Genomic DNA, 19,132 nt, shown 5'->3' with positions numbered 1-19,132 from the left:
TCTGCTGCCAGGGCCGCCTGGTGCACAGGCAGAGAAGGCGACTGCCAACAGAGAGTGGCAGAAAATGGCCAAAGACAGCTCCCCCAGCAACCTGCCTTTCTGCCTGGCATTTCCCCTACTAGATTTCATTCCTTTGGGTTAATAGGAGGCTCTTGGGAAAAAGAAATTACCCCATGGGAGGGAGAACCCATCAACCCCTTATCAGCCAATGGAGCCTTCCTGGGGGTCAGTTTGTCACCCGTGCCAGCTTATTAATGAGTAAGTCGAATTTGAGGAGGGTGTGTCCAGGGAGGATGCCTTGACAAGCAAGCAAACAAAATCCCCTGGAAAGGGAACATGGAAGTTAAATGTCCCCAATAAGGCTCAGGCATATCCCTGCTCCTCACAGATTCTTCAGAACCGTTTTCCCAAGGAGGGCAGGAGAAAACCATCTCCTTTGTCATAAACTCCACTGCTCTTAGAGTTTGCCCACTCAGGCAGTTTGGTTTCTTGACAGTGAGTCCAGGAATATGGGGGTACATCTGCCTGGCCCCTGAAAGCCCAAGGCCACTAGTCAGCCAGGACCCATTGTGAGGCCCCTTCCCAGGCAGCACCCCACCTGTCTATACTTAGCCAGCCTGAGTCAGTTCTCCCAGAAGCCCCCCACTATTCAGAACCACACCAGGCAGGCCGTCATGTTCCTTCCCTGAAAAAAACTGAACATTTCCTCTTCTGAGAAAGACTTTTCATTTTAACAGGGATCCTCAAGACTTCAAACCCAATGGTGACATTAACAGTGAGAATTTCCTTAATCTTGGCAGGTATCAGGGTATTTTTGATCAGGACAGGTTTGTGTGTGTGTGTGTGTGTGTGTGTGTGTGTGTGCGCCCCCATTCGTCCCCACCCACCCCACCCACATCTTTCCAGTTAAATGGCTGTCACTGGCTCAGAATGAGGCCTGCTTGCCCCAAATCCCTCTTTGATGTTACTGCCAGCTGAGACTTGGCTGCCCTGCTCTTGGGCTTCATCACCCTCCACTGCTCCCTGTGGGTGCTCTGTTCCCAACTGACCCAGCCCCTCCAGCTAAAGATGGAAACTGACCAGAGTCCTAGTGTTAGTGGAGAACCAGGAGCACACACGGGGGTGAATTATCCCTTTTTACTGAAGAGGTCAGGCCTCGGTTCCAGGTCATTAGTGGCCACTTACTCAATTAAATTGTGTTTGGGTTGGGTTTCCCAAGTATGTTTGATTTCACTAGTCTTTCATGTTTTTAACTGCAGAATCGCTCTCGGACAGTGATTGTCCCCAAATTAAAGAATTAACAGAAAGCAAATTCATGAATTGGCCTATAGTTCCTCCCTGCGGGAGCCATTAACAAAGTTCTAACACTTATTCAAATCTTTTAGTTAGTTATTAAGTACATATTTACCATATTGAGACTGTGTGCCAGGTACTGTCCAGACTCTGAGGGTACAGTGCCCACTTCCAGTCATGGTCTTATCTGGCTGTGCCTTCAGTCCTGCTTGAAAGACAAGAGGTCCTGCCGACTACTGACTGCTTGTGCCATCGAAGAGACTCTCGAGGCCAAAATGTTATGCAAGTGACAAGTCCTGTGTACAGGGACAGATTGCCAAAGACCTCCAAGCAAATGAGTTAGCCTCTTGTCCCTCATGCTAGCCCCTCCCCATAAGCAGTACCAATAATTTATGAAACCTTGGAAACAAAAATTGAAACTGGGCACAAAGGTAGCAATGCCAGGCTTTGAAATTGCATTGATAGGGCTGCTTACCCAGTGAGCCAGTGTTTGGGGCCCGGGACCCTTACTTATGGAGTGATCATGTGGCCCTTCTTTCCGAAGAACACAGCTATGTCACTGACAGGATAGCCACCAAGTCAGGAAACCTGGGCAAATATGTATATATATTACTGTCAAGACATTGTCAGTCTGCAAAAATAATACAATGATGTTATCTGTTTCCAGACTTTGAGGTGTCTATAAACCTATCCACCTTGTATGGTGTATATGTTGGAGAGGGAAGCATCGTTCCCATTTCATAAATGAGGATCTGGCAGCACAGGGGGTTTAGAACCTTCCAAGCAGTCCCCCAGCTGGCTAGTGGCCAAAGTGGAAAAAGAACTCTGGCCTCTTGACATATTCTCTTCCTACTTGACCAAGTTCATGTAGAAAGCTGTGTTTCTGAGGGAGCACCTCCCTTGGCATGTGTATTAGGGCAGTCCCTCTCAATTCTTACCATTATTCTCTAAGGGCTCAGGACCCAGCTCTGTGGGCCAAGCCCATTATTGCAGCAGCCTATTGTTGGAGAGAAATCATCCGGTGATGTGACAGATGCCTCCGGATTACCTCCCCACTGTGCTCAGGCCCCAGTGCCCCAAGATGCCCAAGGAATAACTGTGAAACTCCTTTCTTCTCCTCTGCTGAGCTAGTAACTGCCTATACTTGGCCATTCCTCAGTTTCCATATTTACTTTAGCTCTCCTGAAAGTCTGTCAACAAACTCCACGGTATTATTAGTTTTAGCAAATAACAGGATGTCAAACCAGGATTCATTACTTTGCTGTTAGAGTTCTATCCTAGGACATAGGAGCCAGTGTTCATCTTATTTTTTAAGGTGTATGAGCTTTGGCAGGGAGCCTTCCTTAGGTAGGCAAGCCCACCGTACTCTACTCAGTCTATAGGCCTTTAAGCCTGCTCTGCCCACAAAGACCTGGGGCCCTTCTGTCTTTGCTTGGTGGTACAAAGTTGTCTGGAAGTAGATTTTTTAAAAAATCAATAAATACTTTGAATTTCCCATTTTTGCACTTTCCCCTTACGGTTCTGCTGTGGCCTTTAAAACAAGTCTGTGCTTGGTAAGGTGGCTTTGGAACTTAACATACATGTTGTCGAGAAGGGCGGGGGTGAGGATGGTATTTTAAGCTGGCACCAAGAATTTCCAGGCTTTGGATCCAAAATATCTTTTTCTCTTCCAACCCCACCCCCTGCACTGCCTGTCTCAAGGAGCAAGAGAAGAGGATAAAAGGGTCACTTTGTTGCTGACAGGCAACCAGGAAGTTCAAGCCTTGGGGGAAGCATAGCCTTTGTTTATTTAAGCCCCAAACCTAGCAGGCAGTATAAATTAAACATAAAAATAAAATAAAATACCAAAACACAGGCCGGATGCATACCACAGAGAGAGAGCATCTAATTCCCCTTCTGCCCTCCCTTGGAGATGAGCATGGTTGCAGAGATCCTAGTAACTCTTTGTAGTCAGCCCCAGCAGGCTCCTGAGGAGGGAATGAGTCACACCCCTCTAGCCTACCTCTGAACAGACCCACATTTGACCAGGTGGTGACAGGCACAGGGCTGGTGAAGAGCTGACTTTTGTAGAAGGGAGGCAGGGCTGGTTAATTGACCAAACTGTGCTGTTGGAGAAAACTCAGCTCTTCCCTGTTCTCTCCCTCTCCCCAGGTTCTTCTCCCTTCCCACCCTGTGATGCCCACCCTCTGCGTCCCCAGCCTCTCAGGCAGAGTTCCCACCGACAGCTGTGAAGTGTCTTAGAAGCAATCTGTTCCTCATAACAGACAGGTGAAATTTGTCAGAGACTGGTTTATAAATTAGAGCAGGTTTGGGTTATCCTTCTTTTAGCAGTGCTCATTCATGTTCTGATCAAATTTTCAGGAGTTGACAAGGCAAGGGAAAGCGAGTGAAGGGCAGACAGACCTTAGGCCCAGAATATTCTGAACCCCATCATGGTGTATCACACAAAGTAAGTCTTGGTGACCCTGACCCTCTGGGGACTCTATGAGTAGACCCTGTCTTGGCTGTCACCTTTAGGCCAGTGATTCCCAAAGGCAGTTCCATGGACTGGGACCAGAAAAGCTGCATCCAAACCATCTGAAAATACCCTTCCCAAGTCACACACTATTCCACCAGATTTTCTAGGGCTGGATGGAGCCCAGGACATTCATATTCTTCACAAGCTCCCCCCCCAGGCTGATCCTGATATTAAGAACCTCATAAGCGGGGGTGACTGGGTGGCTCAGTCAGTTGAGCGTCCAACTTTGGCTCAAGTCATGATCTCATGGTTTAATCTCATGATCTCATGAGTTTGAGCCCCACGTCCGGCTTACTGCTGTCAGTGCAGAGCCCACTTCGGATCCTCTGTCTCCCTCTATCAAAAATAAATAAACATAAAAAAAATAAGAACCTTGGGGCTCCTGGGTGGCTCAGTCAGTTAAGTGTCCGACTTCGGCTCAGGTCATGATCCCACGGCTTGTGAGTTTGAGCCCCGCATCGGGCTTGCTGTTGTCAGCTAGGAGCCTGGAACCTGCTTCAGATTCTATGTCTCTCTCTTTCTCTGCCCCTCCCCTGCTCGTGCTCTGTCTCTCTGTCTCTCTCTCTCTTAAAAATAAATAATCACTGAAAAATTTAAAAAAAATTAAAAACCTCATAAGGATCCATTTCTTTCCCTCTGCAGCCCACCAAGCAAGGTTTACCTGCTGTGTGTCCAGTTGTCTTCCAGTGCTGATCTGCCCCTGACCACTCTGTTGAAAGTAATATGAAAAATGAGTTCATACTTAAGTATGCATAACCGATCGTGGCAGAATGTGGCACTTTCCCAGGGCTTTTTCATGGAGAAAAAAAAAAAACCTTTCTTAATTCCTCAAATTATAAAGAAGTCCAGGAATGATCATTAGAACCCAAGAGTATGACTCAGATGGTGATGTCGTTAGGCAGTACAGCAGCTAGGTCAGGCAGACATCTTGTACTGAGAGGATTTTTTCTCAGTGCCCTTTAAATCACATTTCTCAGGTAACCAGTCACATAGCATCTGTGCCAGGACCGGCTGTAGTTAGAACGGTCTTCTTCTAGGAGCCTGTGAGGATCCTTTCTTTGGTGTTCATATGATTGCGTGCAAGCAGTGCTTGCTTTTATTTTTCTTTTAATTTAATGTGTGATCGACATCTTTGAAACCTGTGCACCTGGCAGCACGAGGGCTTCCTGTTCCTGGTGTACAGTGGGAGGCTTCAACTGGTTCCCCCTGTACCCATCTGACTGCCTCTCCATGCTTCTCCCAAGAACCCTATCACCTATGACTCTGCACAGCATGCAGCTGGTCCTGGATGTCAGGGAGAGCCAATGCTGCGTCTTTTTTTTAATGTTTATTTATTTATTTTTGAGAGAGAGTGCAGGGGAGGGCCAGAGAGAGAGTGAGTGAGAGAGAGAATCCAAAGCAGGCTCTGCACTGTCAGTGAAGAGCCCGATGCGGGGATTGAACTCAGAAACCATGAAATCATGACCTGAGCCAGAATCAAGAGTCAGACACAACTGACTGAGCCACCCAGGAGCCCCCAAGGCTGTGTCTTTTGATACGCTGGCTTGGTCTAGAGTGTCCTGCCTTGCCATCTTGCCATGTCCTGTTGTCTTACTACTTATTTGGGGTCAGGAGGAAGCTGGCAATAGCCAAGAGAGAGACAGAGACAGAAGATATGCATGATGTCCTTCTCCTGCCTATCTCTGTGAATTAGACTTGGTGAAAGGCTGAGAGAAATGTTTGCATGGATGTGTGCGCCTCTGTGCTTCTCTTTCTTCCTGATAAGGTATGTATATTCCTTGTCAGCAATTCTCAAACCGAGCCGGGAGGCCTTCCTTAACCCTCCCAACAAACACTCTTTTGAGCTCCCGGGCACTGTTCCCATGGCCAGGGTGGGGGCTGCCCAGGGAGGAGCTTTGCCTTGTATCTCTCCTTCCTTTCTCTGGTGCGAGTAGCGTGTCCCCTGCCCCCTCCTGCCACTGGCCTCACCGAAGTTAGGCTGCCTCCTTTCCATCCAGGAACCTCCGAGGCTTCTGGGGGTAGCTGGAGAGTGGGGAGGCCCTTTGCAATCTGCAGAGCCCCTCTTCACAAGTCAGAGAATCCCACCACAGAGGATCAAGGAGCTACCTCAAGTGAGCCCTTGGTGAATAGCTCTGCTATGAGGTAAGCACGGGCCTGGGGCATACAACGCAAGAGCCTTGGGAGGCTCATAATGCTTGCCCATCGTGGCCCAGGAGCCCAAGCACCTAAAGAGGCTGGCATTATTACTGGCGTTTTGTTCCCCAGGAAACCTGTACTACTTCAAAGGTCACCCATTCTATACCAGGGCCCACAATGGAGCCAGGTGCTCCACCTTGGAGGCCCTGGCCTCTTCATTAGCTTCTTGTCGGCCGGCTCCACATCCCCAGCGAGATCCTCTTGGTTCTTGTCTTCCACGCATTACCAGTAGCCCTGAGTCCTTCACACACCACTCAAAGTAACCCTGGCAACCCATTCCAAGAAAAAATGGCTTGGAATTTTAGCTCTTGGGGCTGCTCCACAGAGCAGAAGGGACAGGGAGAGGCCCTGCCAGGGTCTCCCTGGCTCGGGTTGGCTGGTGGAGGGCTGGTGCAAACGTGAAGGGCGGCCATGTTCTTGCCGCTTTCTCTCCCAGCTCCTGAGCAGGCTGCAGTGGGCTAGGACTTCCAGAGGGTGGGCTGTGACTGGGGGAGGGGAGGCCTTCCGCCTGCCTGAAGATGGTGCAGGCTTGGGAGGGTGAGCCTCCCAAGGTTAACCTTAACCAAGGTTAAGACCAAGAGGAGCTGGCCAAAGAAGGAAGACCGAGAAGTGGGCAGGTAGAGGTGATCCCCACACTAAACATGGACACCCTTCTTGGAAGGAAGGCAGTGGTAACTCAGAGAGCAAATATCTATGCTTTGTTTACAAACAAGGTTTACAAACCCCTTAGTTTACAAATGTTGAGGGTTAAGGAAGAGAATCTGAGTGAGAGGCACTGGCACTTAGGCTACAAGGTGAGAGCAGCTACGTAGGTCCGAAAGTCCAAGCTCTGCGGCAGCTGTGTTATCCCCGTCTAGATGGGCATGGCCCAACGGTCAGGGTGAGGAGAAAAAAAAGCACAGCCAATTCTGAGGAATGAAGTGATGCCTGGGGATGGCAGTGGTTGTGGCCCTCCTGAACCCCAAGCTACCCTTCCAGACATCCTCAAGTCCTGGGCTTTTTCCTGAAGCAGACATTTCACTAAGATATAACCAAGTAGGGAGACTCCCGAATTTGCTGCAGGCCCAGGATATTCTGGAAGGAAGCACAATTTTTGACTGGTCAAAAATTTGTTTGTTTGGTTGTTTAAATCCCCCCCCAAAGGGCCTTAGGCTTTAAATAGGCATTCAGTCAATTTAGAATTGAATTGAGTTGAACTGACTTGAATTGAATGATAATGGCAACACGGAGAGGGAAAAGGAGGAGGAGGAGGAGATTCTATTGACTGAGGTTAATTTTGCAGTCTCTTTTTCAGGAACATCTATTTCATGCTAGGAGATGGGTAATGGGGAGGGTGGAAAATGAGAAGAGGGCTCAGAAAAATGATGGAAGTCAATTTTCCCAGCTGCGAGGCATAAGGGGAAAGGAGACAGGCATAAATATTGACACAAGGTTCATAAGATTTAAGATCCACTGAGCTAAACAGCGTTCTTGGCTAACGTTGCCAATACTTCCAGTCTTGCCGAAACACTGGGAGGAACTGCCTCCCCTCAGAGTTAGCCGCCAATGTTGGGGTGACCAAGATGATTCGACAAGAGCACTTTTTGAACTTCTCTGAATGAGGGTGAGCGGGGAGGCCCGCCCTGTCAGAATGGGGTTTGGTTCTGCCTGTCATCCCTAGTGTCACTCAGAGATTGTGAGGCTCACATGGGACCCTGTCCCAGAGGGAGCTGAAAGGCACGATTCATTTGCTCCTGTCGTCATTTGGTGTCAGGGCTTGGCCCAAATCAGTGGTTAGAACTGCTTCTCCAAGAGAGTATCCATCTCCACCAGGACTCTCCTTGGGGTCCCTCCTACCATCGCCTTCTGCATCTGTGTTCGCATCTTACCCCACCATTTTCCTGCCCCCCCCCCCCCCCACCGAGAGTCAGGGTTCTGGGCCTTGGCCATGCAGGGCAGTTCACATGACCCACAGAGGACAAGGCGCTCTCTCTGTCCCCGTCTTTCCTTCTTGCTTCCCTCCTTCTGGACTTTGGGGATTTTCCATGAAGCCAAAGTAACGATGTAAGTTGCAGTGGCCTTCCTGTCTATGGTCTTCCACACTGGAGGGGGAAGCAGAGGGGAAGAGAGAAGATAAGACAGAAGCAAGGACAAATTAAACGATGGCATTTCAGCCTCCTTATTCCCCCAGCCTCTTCAGAAAAAGGGACAAGTAAGTAATTAGTAGTAGCCAGAGCTTCAGCCGGAAGGGGGCCGGGGTGGAGGAATAAGAGGGGAAGGCTGTTTTGCAGCCGCCCCATTAACTGTGCTAATGCTCCAGTGCTCAATATCCTTTTTGATTTCCTTTTCCAGCTCCTAACCCTGTGTTTGCTTTGTGGCTTGTCCTGCACCTCTCACGTCGTGTCTTTTTCCGCTTCTCCTGACACAGGACCCTGTGTTTTGCTGGCACCATTGCCGAATCTTTGGGTGGAACATTCCCTGTAGAAAATAAGGAAGACTTGCCTATAAATAGTTTCCTTTGGGCTACATGGTACACAATGCTTCAAGTGTGACAAAAAGGGAAGTGAGATGTTCCCCCTCATCGCCACCCCCAACCCTACCACACCCACCCCAAGTCAGCTCCCCACCCCTCATCAGTGTGCTGAAATCTGGCCCACGCCTTCTGTGGCCCAGACTACCCAGTCTCTGTCCCGCCGTCCCGTGGGAACCCCAAGTAGGAAGCTCTCTTGTCCTAGAGAGTCTGGCTTTTGAAGTGGAACATATCGGTGGGAATGCTGAGACACTTCTTCCAGCTCAACAAGTCAGCTTCCAGGCCCTCCTAAAATGGAGGGAGTTGGCTCTGTCCTCCTGTATGCCACCCTGCATCTACAAGTCACCCCTGAGAGAGGGAGGGGGCAGCTGTGTCTGTTTAATTGCCGAATCCCGTGGCCACTGGGGCTAGACTGTGAGTCAGCAAAGGACCTGGCTCATCAGCCAGCCCCTGTTGCTGTGCTGGCTCTGGGTCCAGCCCAGCCTGTCGAGTGTAGGTCAGAAGAAAGGGAATTTGGATATATGCACACAGGTCGCTGGGCTACTGAATCCCTAGCCCACGGTTTCCTACCTGGGGCCCACCTCCGTAGGACATAGGGATGCAGAGAGCCCCTCGGATCAGCACTTTCTCAGAAAAGTTAGATAAGATCATAGATACTTCATACAGCACAAGCCTCCACTCACTGTGAGGTTTCTTGCAGATATTCTGGGCATAGGAATTTTCTAGTGTGCCAGGGGTTAAGCAGAAAACCTTCTGGAGTCCTCCTGCTTCTTCTCTTCTCCCCCTCTTACCTGCCTTTGTTTGAAAAAAATTTCTCTACAGGGACCTTTATGTCCATTGTCTTGCCTTAGCGAACTCTGGGATTCTGGGATCCAGCCATTGTTTCATTGTTTGCTAATGGTGGATCCTAAGGCCTCAAGGTGATCACTTCTCACTTGGCTGGCAGTGGGCAAAACTAGAGGTATAGAGGGGATGAGAGATTGGCTGAGCGTGGGCTGAGTGGGCTGAACGTGGGACATCCTTTCGAAGTTGTTTTGTAAAACTAAATCCCTGGTAGGAGCTTGTTTTCTTGTGCCTGGCTTCATTCTCCTGAAAGCTGAGCATAGCAGGAATATGAAATAACAACAACAAAAAGTTAATTAAGGATGCTAGTTAGTGGGGCCCTAGGAAGTGGAGGTTTGCCTGTACTGTGATTATTCTCAGACTAGTTACTTTATTTGGGGTATCGTATACCCCAACTACATATTTGTCATTGCAGGAGCCACGAGGCTGGATTAATATTTCCTATTTCCTTAGACAGAGTGAGCTTTCTTTGAGGACTGTGTGGCTGCCTTTTGAAATGATGTGGGTGAGCCCAGCCCACTATAAATTTCACACGGGCACTTTGGATATTCTTCTGGTCCCCGATGCTGCTGTCCCCTGCCATGAGCGTCAGGAAAGCCACCTGTGCTGACTGAGCTGAAAGTCCATTCTCTAACAGTACTGCTGCTGGCATCCTAGGGGCATATGTCCTGCCCCTCATCCTTTCTTCTTCCTTACTGCTTTTTGGGCACCTCCAACCCAGCCCCCCAACTGCATTGATTCACTTATTCAACACACCTACCCACTACCCCACTCCTAAATGCAGTAGGAACGAACTTGGTCTCTGGGTCAGGAAGACCTGGATTGGAGTCCCAGCTCTGTAATTTACTAGCTGTGCTACCTTGGGCAAGGTAGCCTCTCAGACTGTTGGTTTCTTCATCTGTGAAATGATGGTGACAGTGCCTACACCACAGGTTTTGTGGAGCAGCTGGCACAAATGTCTGGCCCATAGCTGGTGCTCACTTAATGGTAGACATTATGGTCAGTAGGTCTCAAACTCAGTTGTTTTTTTTTTTTTTAAGACAGTCTTCTTTTCTTTTGAATGTTTATTCTTTTTTAGAGACAGAGGGCATGAGCAGGGGAGGGGCAGTGAGAGGGGAGACAGAGGATCAGAAGCCTGCTCCTCGCTGACAGCAGTGAGCCCGATGTGGGGCCCCGAACTCACGAACCGCAACATCATGACCTGAGCCGAAGTCAGACATTCAACAGACTGAGCCACCCAGGCGCCCCAAACTCAGCTTATTTTAAATTATTATTATTATTATTTTTTTTTTTTAATTTATTTTTGGGACAGAGAGAGACAGAGCATGAACGGGGGAGGGGCAGAGAGAGAGGGAGACACAGAATCGGAAACAGGCTCCAGGCTCCGAGCCATCAGCCCAGAGCCTGACGCGGGGCTCGAACTCACAGACCGCGAGATCATGACCTGGCTGAAGTCGGACGCTTAACCGACTGCGCCACCCAGGCGCCCCTCAGCTTATTTTTAATCAAAGCATAATTAATGTACAATTCAAACGCAACTTTGCTAGCAAACTTCTCTTCCTTTCCCTTCCCGAACCACCTTGGTTTCTTTGCCTCTGACTCCATATAAGGGAGTCCCCATGGAAGGAGCTAGTTTTTCTTCTGTCCTAGGCCTTGTCTCCCTGGTGGTGTTTTTTCTCTGCCAACCCAGCTTATTTATCTCTCCCTCTTTCTTTTCATCATTTCACTTGGAATTTTGGGGGTGGGTAGCAATAGTTAGCTTAGGAAAGATTTACAAGCCAATGAAACCTAGTCGACTCTTTCCTGGGGCCAAGAAAGCTCCCTGTGGCACAGAGGGCAGATTACTCTATCAGGGAATTCCAGTATCAATTAAGCTTCTGATTTAAGAAAAGTATTTTTTTCCTCAGCTAGTGTTCTCGATGACCTACAAATATAGTCTGTGCTTTGTTCTGCCAACTACACACAGTTGAGTGCAAAACTGGGAGAATTTATGCCCTAAAGGTAACATAATATCCAGAGACTGGGATTATCTCCCACCTAAACTAGAGTGAAGACATACACTATCCTGGGCCTGCGCACAGTAGGTTCTCTCAGATAGTTCTATTGTCAGCTCTTTGCAAGTAGAATGGCCCCTTGTGCATGTGTTACCACTTGTGGGATCCAGTGGGAGCCCCATTTCGTAGTGGAAAAATGTTGGCTGTTCGGTGGCACAACAGCACTTGCCGCCTGGAGAAAATCAAGGCCTTAAGACTGGGCTTAACTGGGGCCTTGGCCAGGGTGTCGGTGCCAGGCACCTGGTTAGGAGAAATAGCCTCAGGCAAATAGTAATTACCTTCTTCGCTGATAAGAGGCCCCAGTACTTTTCCAGGAGCATGATTGCATTAGGGTATTTCTTTGGACCACTGCCTGAATCACAAACTGATTCATGGGTACTGGCCCCAACTTCATCCAAACTATTGTGTATGTGGTGGAACCCGATGTTCTCCTCACGGCCCTGAGTCCATGTCAATAATCCTTGCCGTTGGGTCATCACCTGTCCCTTGTTCTGTCTAGATTGCTCCTTCTGGCTGCAGTTCCGCCACTGTCCACCAGGTGGCCTCGCTTAGGAAACAGCAGGAGAAAAGGACCTCTAGCCACTGCAGACTTTTATTTAGTTTAAGCTTGAGACTGAAAAGAATGAAAACAAATTTTCATGGAAACATATGTAACTCTTGGTAGGCAACAACCACCTCATTTTCCTTGTAACTTGGAATCTGTTCCTGAAGTGAAGTAGCCTTTCTTACCTGTGGCTGGGCGAATCACAGGGCAGGTGTTTTCCTAGGATAATTTATATATAGCCTTGGTTTGTAGTTTGCTGTTTATAGGAAAGTAAGGAAATATTGTTTTTAAAAATAGGGATATGAAATCCTGGATAATGTGGAAGGTATTTTCTCTGCAGAGTAGGGTATGGAGATCAAAGGAAAAGGGCCCTGTCTTGTGGTCACTCCAGCACTCGTTCCCCTACCATCTCCTCCCCCACCTCCTCTGTCACCCACATGGCCCCCAGCCTCCCCATGGTACATGTTCCCCCAGCTCACTGGAGTTCTTGGACACTCTCCTCTCCTTACATGCACACTGAGGTACAGATTAGTTCAGCTGCATCCTGAGCATGTCACAGATCTGTGCATGTGTCAGTACACAGAGGCTACATCCAAAGGAGGAGGAGGTGAGTGTACAGGGGCTGGGACTGGGTGCAGGCCAGCGGGCTGGGTGAGGGGACATGCAGATGACAAAGTGTGTGTGCAGAAGAGCGGCTGAGAAGGCAGGCAGCAGGAAGAAGGTGAGGCTCCTGATGGTGAGGGTGGGTACCCAGGGAGCATGGTGTGTGATGGCATTGCAAAGCCATGGGGGTGTGCCGGCTGACACCTGAAGAAGAGCTTTGAAAACCAGCGCCACCCTTTACTGAATGCTTTCTGCTCTTGTTAGGGCATTTGGACTTCTTTCTTCAAGAATCAGCTCCAGTTTGATTTTTACCAATCTCCAGAGCCCTCTCTGCAGATGCCAGTTGGCACAAGAAAGTGCTGAACTGTTTACAGTCCTAGCTTAAGGTTCAGGGAGGGGATGTGGTTTAACTGGACCACAAAGCCCGGTACAGGACTCATTTGCATGGCCCCTGACGCCATGTGACGCAGCCAGCTCCTCCTATAAAAAGAAGCAGGAGCCGAAATATCTCCGAGTCTGGGTTGGACTGGAGGCTGTGGAGTTTGTGACACACTAGGTGACACCCCTCGAGTCACTTCCCTTCAACTCTGAAGCGCCTGCCTGGCTTTGGGTCCCATCGGCAGCCTTCGCCCCCCTCCTAGCCCCTGGGCCCGACTCGCAGAGCCCAGCCCCGTGCAGCGCTCCAGCAGCCGCCAGCAGCCCAGCCCGCCCAAGCAGCCCGAGCTATGAACGCCGAAATGTATCAGACCCCCATGGAGGTGGCGGTCTATCAGCTGCACAATTTCAACATCTCCTTCTTCTCTTCCTTGCTTGGAGGGGATGTGGTTTCCGTTAAGCTGGATAACAGGTAACCACTGGCCGCAGCTCCCGAGCCGAGGCGCCGGCGGGGGGGGGGGGGGGGGCGGGGGCTGGGCTGCGAGCGGGATCACCAAGCTAGCCATGCACCGCCGGTCCCCGTTCCCCGCGGTGCAGCATCCTGGGAAGGGGCGGGGGTAGGGGACGCAGGGAGGGGGGTCACCGCCGCGCTGGGATCCGCCGTCGGAGCGTCCCTGCGGCCGATGCGCCGTGATAACGAACTGCTGCAGCCCGAGGTGGAGACAGCCGGAGGCAGAGGGGCGGCGGGGCCGGGCCGGGCAGGGCCGGGCCGGGCAGAGGGCTGGCCACGCGCCGTGCGTCGCTGGGGAGCAGGCCGGAAGCTTCCGAGCCGAGAAGGAATACCTAGCTAGCTTCGGAGCGCGGTAGGTTCACCCGGGACCTTCTGGGCCGGCGCCGGAATGGGCTGGCGGCGGGGGTACTCCCCGGGCCGCGCGCCCCCATTGTTTGCCTGTTGCCCGGGCCGGCTGAGCAGACCACGCTAGCCGGTGCGCCCCGGGACCCGCGCGTTGCTCCACGCGGCGGGGAGCCGGCCCGGGTGGGGAGGTGCAGCTTCCTGCAGGGCCTGGGAACAAAGTGCCCGGGACTCTGGGCCAGGGAGGCGGGAGAGAGGAAGAGCTGGGGCAGATGGAGGACTTTGGCTGCAGCTGCCAGGTACTCAGAGTGGAACCAAGTGGGTAACGCGGTCGCTTTGCTTTTTGTTTTGGCAGTGCCTCTGGAGCCAGCGTGGTGGCCATAGACAACAAGATCGAGCAGGCCATGGTGAGTGGCATCACTGCGTCATTCCTGTCCCCAGACCTAGCTGCCGCTTATGTAACTCGGGCAGGACTGAGGGGGTGGGTGCAAAAGCCATTAGGCAAGAGCCTGAGGAAGCCAACGGCCTGCTTCCTATGCCCTTGGAGCCCCTAAGTAGCATCCCAACAGAGCAGCACCTTTTAGGGCATTTGCAGTCTGCCTTTGCTGGACCCCCTCCTTTACTCCTCCCTCTCTTTGCAGCAGCCTGTAGCTCCCTCCTGGGGAGGTTGCAGGGCAGGGAGCTCAGACTCTTGAATTTGTCTGCATCCCCGCATTTGGCAGGGGCGGGAGCTCATTGGATGCAACTGCACTGCAGTGCCTCCGCAGAGCCTGGGCTAGGGTCAGGAGTTGGGAGGAACCAAGAAGCAGAGCACCCCTCCCCATCTCCCTCTCCTTACTAGGTAGAGGTCATACTCCAGGGAGCAGTCAAAATGACTGCAGGGGGTTGGGGCCTCCAGCAGTCAGCAACCACTTCACTGTGCCCCCAGTGCCCAGTGACAGTTCCCTACCCCCAGTGCAATCATCAGGTTCAGAGAGGATGCAGCAATCCCAGCACCTTCCCCCAGGGCCACCAGTGTCCTGTCTGGTTGCACCACAGATGCAACCGGTGTGCTGGGTTATTTGAAGAGGAGGAGTCTCCAAAAGAGCCAATTTTGTTCTGGGGAAGATGTGTACAGCAGACAAACTTTATGGGGGTGCCTAGCAGGTCCTCCCTGAGAGGTGGTCAGCCAGCAACAGGACCTTATGTAGAAATGGGTATAGAGCCGACCACCAGCAACCAACAGAAGTGGCTCCTAAGTGGCCAGCTCTGAAAGTCAGTAGAAACTTGCAGAAGGCATCCTGTGTAGTTCAAAGCTGGGCTCCCAGCTCAGGCATTGTCCAGTCGGGCAGCTTTCTTGAGTGGGTCTAAGTGCTTTGGAGAAAGGGAGGAATAGGGCTGCAAGGCCAGGATGCTGATAGGGGAGGTTGGGGGGAAGGCCAGTGGCACGAGGGACAGCACAGGTGCCCCGACGGCAGGGTGAAGGTGCTGCAGAGGGGCCGTGATGGCTCCTGGATGGCTTTGTTGTGATTCCCCTCTGTGGCAGGATCTGGTGAAGAATCATCTGATGTATGCAGTCAGAGAGGAGGTGGAGATCCTGAAGGAGCAGATCCGGGAGCTGGTGGAGAAGAACTCCCAGCTGGAGCGTGAGAACACCCTCCTGAAGACCCTGGCAAGCCCAGAGCAGCTGGAGAAGTTCCAGTCCCGCCTGAGCCCCGAAGAGCCAATTCCAGAAACCCCACACGCACCTGAGGCCCCCAGTGGTTCTGCGGTGTAAGTGGCTCTGTCCTCAGGGTGGGCAGAGCCACTAAACTTGTTCTACCTAGTTCTTTCCAGTTTGTTTTTGGTTCCCCAAGCGTCATCTCACGTGGAGAACTTTACACCTAGCGTAGCTGGTGCCAAGAGATGTCCTAAGGACATGGCCACTTGGGTCCACTCCAGTGACAGACCCCTGACAAAGAGCAGGTCTCTGGAGGCTGAGTTGCGTGGGGCCACATCACCCCCAGCCAGTGAGCCTCTAATGCCACCGTGTCCTGGGGGCTCCCAGGGTCTGAGCAACTTGGCCACAACTGGCAAAGGAGAAAGGTAGTGTGAGATGTGATGCCAGTTTACTCCAGAAAGCATAAGGGGTCTGTTTTTCATTTCCATGGCCATCTTCAGCAGCTTCACCTGACAACAACTGTTCCTATGAAGAAGCCACTCATGTTTTGAGCAGAGGCAACCTCTCTCTTCTCCCCTGTCTCACCAAGGCAGGGCCACAGATAGGAGAGATTGAGCCAAGTCAGTCTTCTGTTGGTTCATATGGTCTAATGCATGGCTTTGCGCACAGCCCAGTGTGGGATTACGGCTTTGGGATGACCGCTTACAAAGTTCTGTTTGGTTAGTATTGGCATAGTTTTTCTATATAGCCATACATGCGTATATATACCCATAGGGCTAGATCTATATCTTAGTGTAGCAATGTATACACACACATACACACACACACACACACACACACCTATGTGTTGAAGGGCCTAACCGGCTTTGGGAGTATCAACTGGTCCCTTATATCTTAAGGCTAATTCTTTGTGTTCATTTACCAAGTTGATCCAGTGTGTCCTTTAGGTTAAGTAAGACTAAAGAGAAAAGGCAGGGAGGAGGGCCAAGCCTCTGAATGCGGCCACAGATGCCTTGCTACTGCAGCCCTTGCCCCATGTGTGCCCCGGCCCAAAGATGCGTGAGGTCCTCATTCAAATGCCAAACCCACCATTCACTGGTGCTGACTACATAGAATGGGGTTCAGAGAAGAGCAGCTGGGACTTCACATTGTCATTGAGAAACTTTTGGTGTTTGTGGAAAACTTGCAAGTGAACTGCATGATTGGCTTGCTGGTGTCCCCTTGTGGACAAGGGATGGACGAGGGGATGGCTTTGACCCGACGGTGCCTGGGTGATGTACTCAGGGAGCTTGTGTCTAGGGGGTTCTGTGGCAGTGAACATTTTCCACTTTCTGACACCTTATCCTGATGTATGTCTCCAGGATTTGGATTTTGATTTTTCAAATGTAGCTTGAAATTTCAATAAACTTTGCTCTTTTTTTTTCTAAAAATAAACCTGGCGTCTGAGTGTAAATGGAGTGGGTATTAGGGGGGGCCCCTGGTGTAGTTGGGGGCCCTGTTTCTCTGACGCACTGAACATTCATGAGCACCCTCTAAGTGGCAGGCCAGTGCCACATCCGTGATCTTGCAGAACTCTCAAAACACCCGCATTGTACAGGTGAGGAGGCTGAGGCTCAGCCATTGCAAGTGACTTGCCGAAAGTCACACAGCTATTATGGCAAATTGGGGGACTCAACCCCACATCTACCCCATTGGCCTGCTCCCTGCTTTCATAAGACGGCTCCAGAGCAAGTGGCTAAGTGACCGCTAACACACAACCTCAACTTAAGGGGCTGATTGGGAGGAAGGATACCCCAAGAAAAGGACCCAAAAGAAAAGGGAGGGAACCAAATAAACGCGAGTGGGCCTCTTCCCTCTTCTGAAAACATCATTGGTATCACTTCGCACATTCTCCTTAATACCAATCCACATGAGACCCTTGACCTTGGCAAAGGAGTTCAGAGGACCCTCGTGAGAAAAGGGCACAGAATGTATATGGTGCCCAAACAGGATCCCCCTCTGCCAAGGAAAGATGCTCAGGATCCCTGCCCTTGCACTTGTCACCGCTGAAAGTTGGCTCACAAAACCCACCAGCTGTGCACGCATGGCCAGGTCGAAGGATCCTGACTCTGCTTCCTTCCTCTGGCTCTCTGTGGGGTCCATTCTCATCCATCACTCTTTCCCTGACCCCAGGTCTCTGGCATCCAGAGTCCTGCCATTTCTCTGATTCTGTCCACGAGTTATTCCAGGTCTCCTTAGCCACACCCAACTCTGGAGCCACCATAGACCCTGAGCTGTGTACTAAGCCCCACCTTATTCCCAGGGAAGTGATCCCATTCACTCTCAACTTCCTCTAACATCTATGCCTATCCCTTTGCCACTTGAAATTTAACAGAACCCCCTGATTTTCCTGAACCACAAACCTCAAGGACCAAGAGGTCTTGGCCCCCGTCCCTTGTGCCAATCACTGTCCAAATATATTCAAAATGCCAGGCTTCTTTCACTGTAGCAGTCATATGTGCTGTCCTCTTCTTTTCCAATTGCCAAAACTCTTCTTCAGAACTTAACCTCTGCCTGGCTGGCCTCTCAAATCCCAATTTCCCCACCTGCTCCTAACCTCTCTGCTCCTGATGCCAAGTTCGTTGTGTACACCAGCCAATTTGATCACAGCGCACACACTGCACACAGCTGCAAGAACAAACTTTGAACCAGGCATCCACCCTGACCCAAATACTGCTCTTCCCAGCTCCCACTAGGTCCCAAGCCCCTCCCCCTTTCAAGAGGCCCTCAGGGACTTTTTGACTCTTCGGTTCATCTGTAGACTTCCCACACCCACTCTCCAGCCAAACAAGAACCCACAGATGCAAAAGAGAAACCCAGAAGATGGCTCAGCAAACACACGGCCCTCCCCAGTCATCCAGCCTTTCCCTACAAGAAAAGGGGGAAAAAAAACTGGCCCACGGTCACAGAGTGGGAAAGAGAGAACAACTTTGTTTCCTAGGCAACCCCAACTAAACAGAGACAAACACTACAACTTCTGAGGCCACATCGGTTGCTAGACTAGATAAGAGGAACTTTGTGGCTGTTTGTTAGTCACATACAGGAGTTCTTTGTTGTTGCTCCACAGAAAACCAAGTAGGGGTGTGGAGGGACAAAAGAACACACTAGTCCCGGAAAGACCTTCACGGGCTTTGGGGCTCTGGGCTCAGCTGGTCCAGCTGGACCCAGAACAAGGAAAAGAACAAGAGGAACAGCAGCATTAATGCTCCCCTGCCTGAACATGCCTCCTCTCCCAGAACCCTCTTCTCTCTTATCTCATCTGATCCTCCCCATACGTTGATGAGAATCACAAGTACACGGCTCTGTGCCCCTCCTCATGAATGCAGAACATTCTGTTTCTTGATCTTAGAAAAAGGGGTAGTTATGAGTTACCTCCATTTGACAGGAAAACTGACAGCCAAAGGACTTGGTGCTACTCCCCACGGCTTCCACGTACCCATGGGGCAGTGGTTCCCAGCCTTTGTGAGAACAAGTGGCTCTTTTAAAATGTCAGGGGTGCCTGGGTGGCTCAGTCAGTTGAGCGACCAACTCTTGATTTTGGCTCAGGTCATGATCTCATGGTTCGTGGGTTTGGGCCCTGCTCAGGCTCTACACAGATGGTGTGGAGCCTGCTTGGGATTCTCAACTCTCTCCCTCTCTCTCTGCCCCTCCCCCAGTTGTGCGCTC

General features: G+C 50.9%; 1 protein-coding gene across 4 annotated transcripts in view; it reads left to right on the top strand.

Moving 5' to 3' along the window:
• Positions 1-16,857, top strand: part of TSC22D3 (TSC22 domain family member 3) — a 62,876-nt gene extending 46,019 nt beyond the window's left edge. The window contains exons 1-3 of one of the 4 annotated variants that reach the window (XM_058714280.1): positions 8,134-8,198; positions 14,144-14,195; positions 15,314-16,857. In XM_058714280.1, the coding sequence (XP_058570263.1) occupies positions 8,149-8,198; positions 14,144-14,195; positions 15,314-15,544 (333 nt within the window). In that variant the 5' untranslated portion in view covers positions 8,134-8,148 and the 3' untranslated portion in view covers positions 15,545-16,857. Of the gene's footprint in view, positions 1-8,133; positions 8,199-13,059; positions 13,408-13,629; positions 13,799-14,143; positions 14,196-15,313 lie in introns of those variants that run through there. The other 3 variants (XM_058714279.1, XM_058714281.1, XM_058714278.1) reach the window with 3 other exon arrangements.
• Positions 16,858-19,132: the final 2,275 nt, after the last annotated feature.

This window comes from Neofelis nebulosa, chromosome X (genome assembly GCF_028018385.1).
Source record: "Neofelis nebulosa isolate mNeoNeb1 chromosome X, mNeoNeb1.pri, whole genome shotgun sequence".
In the NCBI taxonomy this organism is placed as follows: domain Eukaryota; kingdom Metazoa; phylum Chordata; class Mammalia; order Carnivora; family Felidae; genus Neofelis; species Neofelis nebulosa.
The sequence above is the reverse complement of the archived record's forward strand: the minus strand, read 5'-3'. Positions and strand labels throughout refer to the sequence as shown.